The following is a 17,003-nucleotide window of genomic DNA, read 5'->3' as shown; positions in this document are numbered from 1 at the left end:
CTGCCACACCCATCATACCCAGCCTCCACCAAATGCTGGACTATGGGCCCACTTGACTCTAACCTCCACTTTAAGCTTCTTTCCTAAAGAAGCTCCTCTGAAGTATTTTGAAGAAACAAATGGGTGGCCTCTATGACTGCCTAGAGTTTATTCCTAGAAGAACAACCCAGACTGTAGAGCAGGGGTAAGGAGTGCAAGCAGAGGACAACAGTTTCACTGAACTTAGGAAACAAACCTTGAGAGATCAGAATTCAGAGGCTACCATTATAGGAAATTGTAGGGGAAATTTTTCAAAGAGGAAAAAGCTAAGACAAAAAGCTACAGAAATCTTCATGAGACCGTGAATGCTGGTGAATACTAAACAGCATGTGTATTTAAGGGACTCAAAAAATCCATGGAAGGCAGCGGGTGTTGTCCCAGCAGTGAAGACGCGCAAGTTCCCTTGCTGAGTGCCTAGGTTTCAGTCTGACTCCAGCTGCAGTCTCCAGCTTCCTGCTAATGAAGGCCCTGGGAGGCAGCAGTTCAGTCCAAGTAACTAGGTTCCTGCTGACCATGTGGCAGACCTGGCTTCAGTGCAGTCCAGTCATTGTTGGCATTTATAGAGTGAAATATTGGATGGAGGTGCTGTCTGTCTCTCAATAAAAGCATAAAAAAAGTTCAAGGAAAATGCCAATTATGAAAATACTATGCATGAAATTCAAAAAAAATTTTTTTTTCAGTAAAATAGACTTATCTTTTTTTAAAAACTTATTTGACAGGCAGAGTTATGGACAGTGAGAGAGACAGAAAGAAAGGTCTTCCTTCCATTGGTTCACCCCTCAAATAGCTGCTACGGCCAGAAATGCACTGATCTGAAGCCAGGAGCCAGGTGCCAGGTGCTTCCTCCCAATCTCCCATGTGGGTGCAGGGGCCCAAGCACTTGGGCCATCCTCCACTGCCTTCCTGGGCCACAGAAGAGAGCTGGACTGGAAGAGGAGCAACCAGGACTAGAACCAGTGCCCATATGGGATGCCGGCGCCACAGGCAGAGGATTAACCAAGTGAGCCATGGTGCCGGCCCCAGACTTATCTTTCAATTCCATGCCCCACAAACTTTTGAAGTGAGACCAGGCAAAGAGCAACTGGAGAGCCATGAGCTGAATGGTTTCCAGAGCTCACACGGGGTAGGAATCTTGTATACTATGACAAGCCAAAGTGGCACACAGCATTCCAGAAAGACCTGTGAAGATTGTGTCCTAGGTGTGGTGCTAAACTAAGTAAGCAGGTTAACTGTTCAACCACTCTAACAAAGGACAAATAATTATCTGGAAACAAAACAAAGTCTTTTTAAAGAAAGATAACAACCCACATGCTACAGCTGTGTAAAATTAAATATCTAGCATCCAATAAAATATTGTTAGATACGTCAAGGTGCAACAAAATAAACCTACAGGTAAACAATTGGAAGAATCTAGGTCACAGGAAGTTAAGGGATAAATAATCCAGTTTCCTCTAATAAACTGCATGAAAAAGAGGTATGATGGATAGCTTGTAAAACACCAACATTCTCAGTGAAAATAACTGGAAAAGTCAAATTTAAAGCAAACATATACACAAACAATTCAAAATATCAAGGAAATGTTAACATAACACAATATCGAGGAGCTAAGAGTCCAGGGAGCAGAGAATCATATAAGTGAGCTCACCTTTTGCAGCTATTTCTTCTGAAAGACACTGGCTGACTCTGGAAAACATGTCTACAACCTGGTCCCTTGGTGGAGGGCTTTCGTGGTTTTAATTGACTGAAGGGACGTTAGAGATGTGAAATGCCCAATCTCTGGTGAAAAGAGGATGAGGAACTGAGGGTGAATGGTGAAGGGCAGGAGACTAAAGCTCAGCAGGACGCCCCTGAAAAGCAGCGCAGGACTGGCGGCCTCACTCTGATGAGAGACTATGAGTTCAGGACATTCTATTCTACATTTTTAAAGATTTTATTTATTTACTTGAGAGACAGAGTTAGAGTTAGAGTTAGAGTTAGAGTTAGAGTTAGAGAGAAAGGTCTTCTATCTGCTGGTTCATTCTCCAAATGGTCGCAATGGCCAGAGCTGGGCCAATCCGAAGCCAGGAGCCAGGAACTACTTCAGGTCTCTCACACAAGTGCAGGGACCCAAGCCTTGGGCCATCTTCTATTGCTTTCCCAGGCCATAGCAGAGAGCTGGATGGGAAGAGGAACAGCCGGGACTTGAACCAGCGCCCATATGGGATGCTGGCACTGCAGGAGGCGTCTATTTACGTATTATGCCACTGTGCAGGTCCCTCAGAATATTCTAAAGGGAAGCAAGCGCTCTGCTCAACATGTCAGGCTCTCAGCAGGAGAAGGCAGGAAATAAGGTTAGGCTCTCAGAATGAACTCCGGGTGGACAGAGCCTTAGCCAAAGTGTAACCCAGCCACGATTCAGCTCAGGCCTCAAATGCATTAAGGTTTTCAACCTTACTATATATGCCCAGGTGGGGACGAAGGTGAAAGCCTCTGAAGAAACACATCATTAAAGGCTCCAATACACAATACCCAACACTAGCAGAAACAAAATTCCCAATAATCCAGATTATGGAGTTAGCAAAAATTTAAAAATAAATGTTTAACAGAGTCAGGAAAATATATTTCAGGTAAATGAAAGGTCACAGCATTTCTTAAAATATGTGAAAACAGAATCAAGTAGAAACTTAAGAACTCAACAGATGAATGTGACCTATTAAAGACACACAATGAAAGAGTTGTGGTAGGTGAATTGTTAGGTTAATTACAACTATAGAAACTACAGGACAGAAGAAAAGACTAGAAATTATATAGCAGAATATAAAGGGCACACAGGGAATTGTGAAGTCCAATGTACTTGTAATTAGAGACTGAGAAAGAGAATGAGGCGAGAACAGTATCTGAAATGATCACTGCCAAGTTTGTATAAAAACTAGTGAAAGAAACCAAGGCACAGATCAAAGAAATTCTGTAAAACCCAATATGGAAGAAAACACGAAGAAACCACATATATGCCTATCATAAAATTGTTTAAATGCAAGGAAATGGAGATAAAGCAGAAACCTATAAAAGACACGTAATTCACTGGAATGTGTAAGCCTTGTCTGGATCTTGATTCAAACAAACTTTAAAAATAATTTGAGAGGCTGCATTGTGGCGCAGCGGGTTAAAGCCCTGGCCTGAAGTGCCAGCATCCCGTATGGGCGCCAGTTCTAGTCCCGCCTGCTCCTCTTCCGATCCAGCTCTCTGCTATGGCCTAAGAAAGCAGAAAAAGATGGCCCAAGTGCTTGGGTCCCTGCACCCATTGGGAAACCTGGAGGAAGCTTCTGGCTCCTGGCTTAGAATTGGCACAGCTCCAGCTGTTGCAGCCATCAGGGGAGTGAACCAGCAGATGGAATACCTCTCTCTGTCTCTATCTCTCTCTGTAACTCTTTCAAATACATAAAATAAATCTTTAAAAAAATTATGTATGAGACAGTTTTAGAAATCTGAAGACTGTTCTATTCCTTGAATATATTAATTAAGAAATCATTGTTTAAAATAACAAACATTAATGGTGGGCAACAATCACCCCCAACACTGGAAAGATATTACTTGATTGAATCTTAAAACAGCCTAAACTGGCAATTTACAGTAACTAGTATTAGATCCTTTTATGTTGGTAAATATTTCTTAATAAGTAGAGTTCAAGTATTCCAATAGGACAATGGACTACAATAAGAGACAATTTTGAAATCTGTGTCCAGTACTCATGGTTTGCAGTATGAAAAGTGAAAAGTTAAATGTCAAAGTCGAACAAGCTGTAGCATAACCTCCTATGTGGGATCTAACGTGTCAAATGCAAGTACAAGGGGTGCTTAAAAACTCCATGGAAAATTCATGTTGTAAAGAAACTATGCATGGATTTCAAAAACTTTTTTGAACCAAAATAAATTAACTTTTCAACTCCATTTCCACAAACTTTTTGAAGTATCCATGTACTACTGTTATTAAGAAATATGTGCAAAGAACTGAAAAATCAAAACTATATGTGCACAGCAATTAAAACAATACTAAACACTGAAAATAAAATGCGTAATCATGACAGACCATTATTAGTACTTTCTTGTAAATTTAAATAATATATTTTAAAATAGATCAATAAGTCAACATTGAAAATAAAGTTTCTATATTTGTATTTATTTTAGGATGGATGTTTAACAATATCTACTTATTTTTAACTTCATGGTGTTTAAAGGGGTGAAAAACATTGGTGGGTAAAAGTTTCATCTTGAAACTTTAATTTCAGTATTGTCAAATGCATAGGGACAATCTACAAAGAAATTACAGAGTGCTAGGCAGTTTTTCTAAAATGTTTCTCCTGGAATCATAGTAGTTCATTAGTATGCTTATTCAGCATTAATTTAAAACGAGCCACTTGGGACACCTGCTTCGTATATAATAGTGCTGTTTTTTTTTTTTTTAAAGATTTATTTATTTATTTGAAACTCAGAGTTACACAGAGAGAGAAGGAGAGGCAGACAGAAAAATGCGTCTTCCATCCAACGGTTCATTCCCCAATTGGCACCAATGGCCAGGGCTGTGCTGATCCGAAGCCAGGAGCCAGGAGCTTCTTCTGGGTCTCCCATGTGGGTGCAGAGGCCCAAGGACTTGGGACATCTTCAACTGCTTCCTAGGCCATAGCAGGGAGCTGGACTGGAAGTGCAGCAGCAGGGACTCAAACCAGCGCCCATGTGGGATGCCAGCACTGCAAGCAGCGGCTTCACCCACTACATCACAGTGCTGGCGCCAGTAGTGCTGGTTTGATTCCTGGCTCTTCCACTTCCATTCAAGCACCCTGATAATGTGCCCAGGGAAAGCAACAGATGATGGACCAAGTACTTGAGCTCTGGACTCCTGATTCAGGTCCTAGCTTTAGCCTAACCCAGCCTCACCCACTGGGGCCATTTAGGTGTGAACCTCTCTGGCGTGTGTGTTCTCTCTCAAGCCTTCAAATAATCTTAAAAATTGTGGAAACAAAAACATTTTTCTTTTAAAGGGTTTTAAACATCTTTTATGAAATATAAGCAGTGATTATGGCCATGATGTGCTTGCTCTCCAAACTGATTCACCTATCACAATACAGTGGTAAGAGCTATCTGTATACTCAACACTTCGAAATTGTGATAGCTATTATATCTGCTGCTAAATCATGTTATTTAAGTGCATAAATTAAGAATTAAATTTTTATTTAAAAAATTTTTAAACATTTATTTATTCTAAAGGCAGAGTTACAGAGAGGGAGATATGGGAAGACACAGAAAGAGACCTTCTATTTGTTTGCTCACTTCCCAAATGGTCCCAACAGCCAGGGCTGGACTGGGCCAGGTAGGCTGAAGCCAGGAGTCTGGAATTCCATCTGATTTTCCTACATGGGTGGCAAGGGACCACCTTTGTGGCCATCATCCACTGCTTTTCCAGGCACATTACAGGGAGCTGGATCAGAAGTGGAGCAGCTAGGGCCAGCACTGTGGCTCAGCGGATAAAGCCACCATCTGCAGTGCTGGCATCCCACCATATGAGCGCCGATTTGAGTCCCAGTTGTTCCACTTCTGATCCAGCTCTCTGCTACAGCCTGGGAAAGCAATAGAAGATGGCCCAAGTGTTTGGGTCCCTGCACCCGCTTGGGAGACCCTGAAGAAGCTCCTGGCTCCTGGCTTCAGATCAGAACAGCTCCAGGCATTGTGGCCATCTGGGGAGGGAATCAGCAGATTGAAGACCTCTCTCTCTGCCTCTGCCTCTCTGTAACTCTGCCTTTCAAATAAATCACAAAAAAAATTTTTTTTAAAGAGAGGCTATTAAGGTTTTTTAAAAAAAAAAGAAAAGTGGAGCAGCCAAGACTTGAACGGGCACCCTTATGGCTAGCGGCACTGCAGGTAGTGGCTTAACCCACCACACCACAACGTTGGCCCCCCAAACCTTTATTTTTATAACCATTTCAGTATACTTGGTTTTCCCTAAAATACAAAGTACATTATTTCATGCATTAAAATTTTATTCTGAGAAGCCCAAAGGTTTCACCACAAAGATTATGCCTGAATCCAGCTTAAATCAACAGAAGAAACTAAGATTGAGCACTCAAGATTAGGGCAGTAAAAATAAAGTTTTGCTCAACCAGCCAGGGAAGGAATAAGGAAGCTTAATATCTACCCTGAGACTTCAGTGGAAAAAGTTACATGAGAGAAACTGAAAACCCAGTCCCAACCCATGTTCCGATAAGGCATCCAAATTCCCTCTACCTGTGTAAATCCAGGAGCCTTATGTTAAGAACTGGATATTCAAAAGCCACCTAGATTATAAAGGCCCATTTAGAAGCTAAGATGTCTATGTTAGGGACTTCTACAACTCGGAGTTCACAAAATTCCTACATGGCAATCGTATCCCTCATATGAGCTGCCAAGTTTTTATAAATACAAGGAACTTAAAAGTTCTTCACACAATAAATTCCACGACGCAGAGCTCCAGTAAACAGGCAGTGGGAGTAAAAGGGAGTTCAATTATTGGTAAGTATTCATAGTACCTTATCAATCTATCTTCCAGACTAAGAACTGAAAAAAAGGACTCAACCATCAAATCAGTAGCAGAGACAAGAACCAAAGGCCAGAATTTTAAGTATAAAAGTATTGTCCCTCACTCTCAAATTCATCCAGAACTGAGTTTTATGCAGAAACTGAGTTTTACCAGAAACTCAGAATATGATCTTATCTGGAACAAGCATCTTTGCAGATGTAATTAGTTAACACAAAGAAATATTGGAGTGAGCCTTAACTCCAACGAGTACCCACAGAAGGCAGTGTGGACTCCAACACACAGATCACATGGAAGAAGGCCATGGGAAGGCAAGGCAGAGACTACAGCCCTGCTGCCACAAACCAAGGAGCGCCAGCAACCACCAAAAGAAGGAAGTAGTGAGCCAGGGCTCTTTTCCAGGGCTTCTGGGAGGGAGAGGTTCACCACGCACAACTTTTTTAAAATTTTCTTGACAGGCAGAGTGGATAGTGTGAGAGAGAGACAGAGAGAAAGGTCTTCCTTTTGCCGTTGGTTCACCCTCCAATGGCTGCCACAGCTGGCGCGCTGCGGCCAGCGCACCGTGCTGATCCGATGGCAGGAGCCAGGTGCTTCTCCTGGTCTCCCATGGGGTGCAGGGCCCAAGCACTTGGGCCATCCTCCACTGCCTTCCCGGGCCACAGCAGAGAGCTGGCCTGGAAGAGGGGCAACCGGGACAGAATCCGGCGCCCCAACCAGGACTAGAACCTAGTGTGCTGGTGCCACTAGGTGGAGGATTAGCCTATTGAGCTGCGGTGCCGGCACCCACAACTTGATTTCAGACTTTCAGCCCCTAGAACTGCCAAGAGAATAAACTGTTTTAAGCCACCCAATTTGTGGTAATTTTTTATGGCAACTCTGGGAAAATAACATAGTTGGCTACTATTTCTTAAAATTAATAAACAAAATGTCTGGATAGATCAACTTGAAAAATGCCCTCCTTTACAGCACCATTCATTCATTGAAAGTGCTACCTCTAACAGTTCTCTCAATTCCTTCTGTCCCATTCTCCGCTGAACCCACTCAAACCCTTCATCCTTTTTCATTCTCTATTCAAAACTGCTTAGCAAGGTCTCAAACAACCTTGGCCCCATCAAATGCAATAGCCTCAATTCGCAGTCCTCGTCTTTGCCTGCCTGTCTGTAGCATCCGACACAGATGGTCACTTTTCCTCACCACACTTGTTTCCCCTGCCTTGCACACACCACTCTCCTCAGTTATAATCTGAGTTTATTCGTCACTGCTTTCCTCCGAATTTCAGACTTCTAAGCCTTGGATTAGCTCATGATTCCCACACTTCCTTACTGGGCTCCCCAAAACTATTTCCCTCTGCTCATTATTCTCCCCAGTAAGTAAGGCTCTAGGACATACCACATAGTTCTTTTATTAATTTATTGTCTGCCTCTAACAACCAGGGTACCACATGAAGGTAAAAATTTTGGTCAGTTTTTGTGTATTACCAATGCCTAGAACAGAACCACTCATTGTAGGAGCCCAGTGAACACTGAATGCGTAAATGAACAAAAACAAACTGCTAACAGCCACTCTGTGCTAGGAACTTACCATGTTACACACTTTTAATCCTCAAATAATGCCAAGGCTCTGGAGAGGAGTGGCAGTAGGGGAGTTAACATGTTCCAAATCCAAGTTTACGCCTTCATAGTTAATGCTCTTAACCCCTCAGTTGCACTAATTTTACTAGACTATTATTTTATTAGTTTTCAAATAAAGCCAACTCTGCTATGAAGAACAGGCAATCAAAACTGCCTCATAATTACAACTTTGTCACCATTTTCTCTGTGAACACAAGTACTGTGTAACATCGACTTGGACATTTCAATGGCAATTCCTTGTTACGGTGAATCTTTCCACACTACCACTTTCAGCAGTAACAGCACAGGTGAGAAAGCACACTCTCCTTCAAAACGTTGACAGCAGCACTAAAACTTTCAATTCCTCCCATTTCTGTTAAAAGCTTAGGTCAGTACTTTCCAGACCTGGCTGGAGAGTCACCTAGGAGCTCTTCTCCAGAGCAGCTGACTCAGAACCCCCAGGAAAGAAGGTGCAGGAACTCAGTGTGAAAGCTCCTGGGATGAACCGCAGCTGGCAGGAGCCTCCCCCATCTCCCACAGTGTCTGGCCTGCTATCTGACCACGGCCAGCTCTCACTGGTACTGACCTTCCTGGACAGAGGAACGATGCTGCTGGGTCGAACAAGCCTCCGTTTCTTGCAGCTCAGAACGGGACGTGTTCGCGCTGCCACACAGGTACCATCAGATGATGAAGAAACCAGGTTCAATCGTTGCTTTTTATGTAACTGTTCCTCAGCATCAGAGTTGTCACCTGGAATGTGGTCTGCCAAGACAGGCTGTAGACTACAGGGGATGAAAAAACAGTCACTTCTCAGAAAACACAAGGAAACAAAGTCTGGAACACTGGCTCAACCGCCTCTACTTGTAAATGTTCACAAACACAAATAAGCACGCCATAGCAGAAGCAGGTCATCTCTTGCTACCCTAAGAGTGCGTGCATGTGGCTCTTGGTGCACATAAGTAACAGCATGTTTGTAAAGTGGGAAAGTCAGTAAATAAACTCAGGTTCTAGGGATGAAGTTCTCTTCTGCAAGAGAAACATGAGTAAAGACTGTAACAGATAAGAGAATAATGCATTTTGCAAATATTAAGGAGTTGCTTTAGAATTAGTTTTCCCATGACACTTTAATTTTAGGGATGTATAAGTGTATGTATTTCATGACCATCCTCGAACCTTCATCAAGATACACTCACAAATGCAAATCTTCAGGGATCTAATCTGTCCTAGAGAAGAGGAGTTTATGTAAACTAAGACCAGGGACAATAATGACAATTCACAGTAACTGCAGGACCTTTATTTTTCTCCATTTTAGGCCATGGTAAGTAAAAGCAAAATACAGCAACATATCAATTAAAATATATTTGCTACAACAGAATGCATGTAAAATGTTAATAAATTATAAAGCTTTTACTTCTTTAAACCAGGGTCAGTCCCAGCTAGAAGTAATTAGGTATTCCAGACTCACCTTTCACAAGCCTACTAAGCCTAAGTAGCAGAGGGATGAAACTTACGTGTTAATAACTCCATTGACAGGTCTCAGTGTTCCACATGATTTGGTAGACAATGATTCTGAAATATGACCAACAGCAGGGGTACTATGGCTTTCCAGTGGCTGAGAAATACTGTCAATCTGAGTAAGGAGAAGAAAAATTAAAAAAAAAAAAATACATCAACATTTCCCACTGAATTCACATGAAGCACTGAAAATTTCTGATAACCAACTTGAGAACACAAATTTGTATAGCAGAGGAAAAAGTAAATAATGAAGAGAATCAAGCTTTTGTGTAGGAGCAAACAGGGATAAGGAATTTAAATATTTATCACACTAAAAGAAAAAAAAGGCTTACTGACAGGGAAATGACCTCAACAACTCTATGGAACAAACAGAAATTCAGCCCAACAACCAAATGGTAACATTAACCTTTAACTAAGCTCCAAAAAGGCTATACTTACATTAGTATCAAAACAACTACAGGAGATACTCAGAAACTGATGGGAGGCACCCATTATGAGAAATCTGCATGGACTTCAAAATTTTTGCACCAAAATAAACATTTTTTAATTCAATTTTCCCACAAATTTTCAGAAGTATCCCTGTAAGAAAAAAATCTATAGACTGTGAATATCTAATGTGTAATTAATTCTAGCAGTGTGAGCCAGAAGTAAAATTTCTCAAAAACTGTTTCTCTATTAAAAATACATATATACAGAGAAAACAAAATTAATAAAATCTCGATGAATCTAATTCCCTAGTGCTAACTACTGTATTTAGACTAACAAACCAAATATGTATAAAATATAAAATGAAGTAAGAGAGATGGGGAAGAATATGGAAAAGTCTGAATTTCAGAATTCAAGATAAAGCATATATTTACATGGTTTGAAAGGGGCAGCTACAAGTATCAGTCACATGGAGTCTCTGAGCTAACAATAAAACTGTGGATGTGGTTATTATTTGGTTCTGACAGTGGGGAGTTTTGAAGTTTGGCTTCCTGTCACGGCTACCAGGGCACTTCAGGGCCAGTATTTTGATCTTGAAATTTTACTTTTTAAGCATTGCTGAATTTCTTTTTGATCCTCATACCCCTAAGCTGAAAACACAAAATGTTCTGCAGAACTGAAAGTAGTATTGGAGTAGTATTGGACAAGTACCAAGAAGGGATCAAGCTACCCAAAAAGCCAGATCAAAGAACAAACACAGGTAAGTCATGTAAGTATGCTATAACAAGTGAGCATCGGGAAAATGTTATCTACCTTGCTAGACACCCTGTACATCTTCTAAGGCATCACAAACACCCCTAATAATTATATTAGTCAAGGCTGTAAAAGTCATGATAAATTTGGTAGACTCAATAGCCTCAGAATCTACAGTAATTTCCCTTAGGAACAACAGTTATAAAATTATTTCTATCCTCTGAGAAAATATTTTAACCACTCTTAAAAATTTACCCTACAGGGATAAATCAACCATAATGTATCAAATCAGAATATTAAAAAGAATCAGCATATTTCTTCTCTTTACCAGGAAGTTTAATAAAAAATTAATATCTGCTATGGCCTGGGAAAGCAGTAGAACATGGCCCAAGTCCTTGGACCACAGCACCCACATGGGAGACCCGGAAGAGGCTCCTGGCTTCGGATCGGCATGGGTCTGGCCGTTGCGGCCAATTGGGGAGTGAACCAGCGGATGTAAGACCTCTCTTTCTCTGCCTCTCCTCTGTGTAACTCTTTCAAATGAATAAATCTTTAAAAAATATATATATATACGTATATATATATATTGGTCTGGTATATATAGGGGCCAGTGCCGTGTTCTAGTCCTGACTGCTCCTGTTCCAGTCCAGCTCTCTGCTGTGGCCTGGGAAGGGCAGTGGAGGATGGCCCAAGTGCTTGGGCTCCTGGCTTCAGATTGGCGCAGTGCCAGCCGTGGTGGCAATTTGGCAGAAGATTAGCCTAAGTGAGCCACGGCGCCGGCCCCCATTTGGTTTTAAATTGTTTTTTATTTACTTGAGAGAGAAAGAGAAAAAATGAGAATCTTCCATCTGTTAGTTCACTCCACAAAAGCCCCCAAGGGCTGGGCTTGTTCCAGGTTTCCCACGTGGGTGGCAGGGATCCAAATACTTGAGCTATCACCTGCCACCTCCCAAGGTGCACCATTAGCAGAAAGCTGGAATTGCAAATCAAGTTGGGACTTGAACCCAGGCACTCCAATCTGGGATGCTGGTGTCCCAAGCAGTGCCTAACCACTGAGTCAAATGCTTGCCCAATAGTGTTCCATCTGGAAAAAGAAAAGAACTTATAAACACAGGGAATTTCATTTAGTATTCCATATTCACAATGCCTTGAAACAAATAAAACACTCCCTATTCTGAAGTCTAACAGACTGCAAAAACACAGAGGGTAGAGAAACAAAAACTTGAGAAAAGTAAAATCCACATAAAAATATGAAGTTTGGTCATCACAGCAGTGTTTTACAGCAACAGTGTTTTCAGAAAACTGAACTGTATCTCAGCAATCTGTCATACAGGTAGAAAGAATTCAGCTTCTCACAGCCAGAGCTTGGAAGTTATCATAGAAGTTTCCATCTGAAATTTATCTGATGTTCAGACATAGACTATGAGTTTATGCATCCCATAGTCAGAAGAATAGAAAAACTCAAGTGGCAGATAGAATGCTTTTGTAATTCCCATCTCTCCAAAGCAGGGTGCCAGAGTATTACATTTTGAAGCACTCTTAAGGTTAGAGTAGCAAGAAGGGTTGCTGAACTTTCCTGACTGAAAGAACCAGCATAAAACTATTGAAACAGCAATAAGAGGGGCCGGCGCTATGGCACAGTAAGTTAATCCTCTGTCTGTGGCGCCGGCATCCTATATGGGGCGCCAATTCTAACCCTGGCTGTCCCTCTTCCAATCCAGCTCTCTGCTATGGCAGAAAGCAGTTAAAGATGGTCCAAGTTCTTGGGGCCCCTGGACCCGGTTGGGAGACCCAGAAGAAGCTCCTGGCTCCTGGGTTTGGATCGGCATAGCACCTGCTGTTGCAGCCATCTGGGGAGTGAATCAGAAGTCAGACCTTTCTCTCTGTCTCTCACTCTCTCTGTCTGTAACTCTACCTTTCAAATGAATAAATAAAATCTTTATAAAAAAACAGCAATAAGATATGAATTTGTTATTCATATAAAGGAAGCACCCGTTTTCATTACTCTCTTGGCCAGACCAATTAAGTACGACAAAGAGCCCTCAAGGAAAAACAGATTAAATTGTATTTTTTTTTGGAGGGGGAAAGAAGACCCAACATTTACTAGATTTATTTTACATACACCAAAATTAAACTCTACCTACAAGGTATATGTATTTTTTCACAATTATTTATTTTATTTTATTTTTTATTTTTTTAATTTGACAGGTAGAGTGAGAGAGAGAAAGAGAGAAAGGTCTTCCTTCCATTGGTTCACCCCCCAAATGGCTGCCACAAGCTGGCACTGTGCCAGCGCTGCACTAATCTGAAGCCAAGAGCCAGGAGCCTCTTCCAGGTCTCCCATGAGGGAGGCAGGAGCCCAAGCACTTGGGCCATCCTCTACTGCCTTTCTGGGCCATAGCAGAGAGCTGGACTGGAAGAGGAGCAATTGGGATTAGAACCCGGCGCCCATATGGGATGCCGGCACCGCAGGCAGAGGATTAACCAAGCGAGCCACAGCGTCAGCCCCGGTATATGTATTCTTTTTTATTAGAAATATGCGTTTAGTAGAAATATGCATTTTCTTAAATGCATCACCTTCATTTGGGCTAGAAAATTTAACAGTTTGGTTTCAGTTAGCTATCAAAATAAATTAAGATTTTGACTTGTATGAATTACTTCACGCCTCAAGCACCCCATCCTGGTACTCAGCATAGTTTTGGTTTGCTTAAAGTCACCAAAATATCCCTGGCCTATAAACAGTATACCAGTCATTTCCATAAATTAGCATTATGGCCAGAAACTTGTGCTAAACTCAAGTGCAAGGTTCTGAAAAGTTCCACTTCCACCAACCTAAGTATCTAGACTTATATTTCTGCATGTTTAAAAAAAGAAAAAAGGGTCGGCGCTGTGGCTCACTTGGTTAATCCTCCGCCTGTGGTGCCACTATCCCATGTGGGCACCAGGTTCTGTCCTGGTTGCTCCTCTTCCAGTCCAGCTCTTTGCTGTGGCCCATGAGGGCAGTGGAGGATGCCCCAGGTGCTTGGGCCCCTGCACCCACATGGGAGACCAGGAGGAGGCACCTGGCTCTTGGCTTCAGATCGGTGCAGTGCTGGCCTTAGTGGCCATTTGAGGGGGGTGAACCAAAAAAGAAAAAAGAAAAACCCCACCAGGATCATGTGCTTTACTTTCCTACGTCTATAAAGCTTATGATGAAAGAAAACTGAATGCTGAGTTAGTTAATTTTAGAAAGTTTCAACCAGCATAATGCTGTCACAAGTCCAATGGCTCCTAGACTTAGGGTTTATATTTACCAACACTGTTGAAAATATGCATCTAGAAGCTAAAGAAATACAGCAATTGCAATGTCTTATAAATCCTTATTATGTAATTCATTCACATAAAGCCCAATTAACTTTAAAAGGCTTAATTTGTCAGTGTCTGTGTGGTTTTTAGATTGATTTGCTTATTTATCTGAAAGAGTTAAAGAGAGAGAGAAGGAGAGAGAGAATGAGAGAGGGAGAGAGAGAGAGAGAGAGAGAGAGAGAGAGAGAGAGAGAGAGATAATCTTCCATCCATTGGTTCACTCCCCAAATGGCTGTAATGGTCCAGGCTGGAACAGGCTGACACCAGGAGCCTGGAACTCCATCTGTAGGTGGCAGAATCCTAAGAACCTGGGCCATCTTCCACTGCTTTCCCGGACACATTAGAAAGGAGCTGGGTTAGAGGTGAAAAGGTGGGACTCCCAAACCTGCTCTCATGTGGGATACCTGAGCGCTGCAGGAACTTGATTCTCAGTGTTTTAATGCCAGGACAAAGCACTTCTTAGCCGGCATCTATCCCTCTATCCAAAAAATCTGATCAGGAAAATACACCATTCATCCTCCATGTTGACCTCAAAGCTATAATAAGGAAAAAGTTGTGCTTGCTTAACCAATGGTAAAAAGAACGTATCTTGCACTATTTAAAAACATCTATACCTAACATTTTTAGCATGCCTTTCTAGTGAAACGGCATTAGTACTTCACTTGTTTTTCCCATCACTTCTGTAAAGTAAGATGAGTACGAAACGAATAAAAGAATAAATCTCATTTTACAAAAACTGAAACTAACAAATAACCATGTTCCACGTCAACTGTCATAGAAGCAACACTGTTTTTGCTAAATCAACCAATCAACCAAACAAAAAAAATCATCCTCAATTTCAAATCCCGTCTTTTAAAAAATATTTACCCAAGGGTCAGAGATGTGGCATGGCGAGTAATGCTGCTACCTGCAACACCAGCATCCCATCCCCAGCTCCTCCACTTCTAACCAGCTCTCTGCTAGGCCAGGGAAAAGCAGTGGAAGATGGCCCAGGTGTTTAGGTCCCACATGGGAGACCTGGAAGAAGCTTCTGGACTTGGACTGGCCCAGAGCTGGCCGTTACAGCTGGCTGGGGAGTGAAATACAGATGGAAGATCTTTTTCTGTCTCTCCCTCTCTCTGCAATTCTTTCAAAATAAGTAAACCTTAAAAAAATAACAAACTTACTATAAAAGGAGATATGGGAAAAACATACATGGATCTGCTTATTAATGTTAAGAAATAAAGGAAGGATCACCCAGAAACTAATAAAAATTGTTTCACTGCAGGAGACAGGTGAGAACAGGACGGAAAGAAGGGAGAAATGGGAAGGGAAGAGGGTAATAAGGGACTGTCGATTCTCCAACAGCTTTAAGAATCATAGTAACCCTTCACAAAAATCAACTGTTTTCTGTGGGAGGCAGGAGGGATGGGACACAACAACTGGAATACTGTGTAAAAGATGAACTTAACCGAGTTGCCAAACAGTAACATAATCACACCCGTACAGGAAAAAACTAACCTATTTAACTTAGCAAATAGCATTTTGATTGTATATAATAGGAATAATGCACTTAACGAAAATATTGTACTTTTCAAATATACTTATTTGTATATGGGGTAGCAAACATGAAACTAATGTAGGGGCCAGCGCTGTGGTGTAGTGGGTAAAGCCACCTGCAGTGCCCACATCCCACATGGGCGCCAAATCAAGTCCTAACTGCTCTACTTCTGATCCAGCTCTCTGCTCTGGCCTGGGAAAGCAATAGAAGATGGCCCAAGTCTCTCCCTCTGCCTTTCCTTCTCTCTCTGTAACTCTGGCTTTCAAATACATAAATCTATAAAAAAAAAAAAAAGAAACCTAATTTATTTGGGAACCAGAACTGAACAAGTATCAATAAGGAGGGGATAATGTGCTGAGATTGATGACTTCTATCACTAAAACTATGAAAACTTCTGAAAGATTAAAAATAGAAAATAAATGGAGATAGATGTGGATTAGAAGATTAAAATAAATAAAGAAAGACTGTCCTTTTAGTCTAACAATAGGACATCATCTAGTAAGCCCACCTAAAAGTCATCAACTCTTGGAAAATTATTTACTTTTGTATACTGATTATAAACTACTGAGTAATCTTATTTTAGCATCTTTTCCTCCAGTATCTACACACAATGATTCCTTCTTTCATTAACAAGTCACTGTATTCTCAGAAATATCTCAAAGAAATATCTTTGAGAATCGTGTCTAAATTCCTTAAAACGGTACATATTCTACATCATAATTCCAGTGAGCTTCAGATTTTAAAATACAAAATAAACGCAGCATCTCTGACATCATTTTACAAGTCTGATTTTTTTTTTTTTTTTTTGTAAAATAAATAGGCACTAAGTAACTACATTTAGCAGGGGGAAGCTGATAGTGAAATGGATAATCAAATGGTTAAATGTGAGTATGAAAACTTACAACTGCCCTTTGCACAGGTGACCTAAGATGCTTTAAGGCAAAACTGAGAAGACACTTTTCTTTATTAAAACAGCTAAATAACAAAAAGGCAAAATTAAGTACTGCCTTCCTACAATGAAACCTTTTGCCTGAAAATTAACATGTTGGGCACAGTTTTGCAAATATTTATCATTTTAAAAAAGCATCTATTTATTAACAAAGGAAAGATAATACTATTTATTAAACTGTTTTCATATTTATTTCACTCACTCCAAAAGACACTCTACTGTATAATATAAAAACTAATGCAGCCAACACAAAGAGGAAGATGGCCTTGACCTTCAAGAACCT

General features: G+C 41.1%; 1 protein-coding gene across 7 annotated transcripts in view; it reads right to left on the bottom strand.

The window, feature by feature from the left end:
* KANSL1 (KAT8 regulatory NSL complex subunit 1) overlaps positions 1-17,003 on the bottom strand; it is a 184,846-nt gene that overhangs the window by 26,466 nt on the left and 141,377 nt on the right. For all 7 annotated transcript variants that reach the window (XM_017349250.4, XM_070060558.2, XM_089316870.1 and 4 more), the window contains 2 exons: positions 9,704-9,822; positions 8,779-8,974 (listed from right to left, as the gene is read on the bottom strand). In XM_017349250.4, coding sequence (XP_017204739.4) covers positions 8,779-8,974; positions 9,704-9,822 — 315 coding nt within the window. The remainder of the gene's footprint in view (positions 1-8,778; positions 8,975-9,703; positions 9,823-17,003) is intronic.

Source organism: Oryctolagus cuniculus, chromosome 17, assembly GCF_051225735.1.
Source record: "Oryctolagus cuniculus isolate XC-2025 breed Fujian yellow rabbit chromosome 17, ASM5122573v1, whole genome shotgun sequence".
Lineage (NCBI taxonomy): Eukaryota > Metazoa > Chordata > Mammalia > Lagomorpha > Leporidae > Oryctolagus > Oryctolagus cuniculus.
Note: the sequence above shows the minus strand (reverse complement) of the source record. Positions and strands in the feature narration are given on the sequence as shown.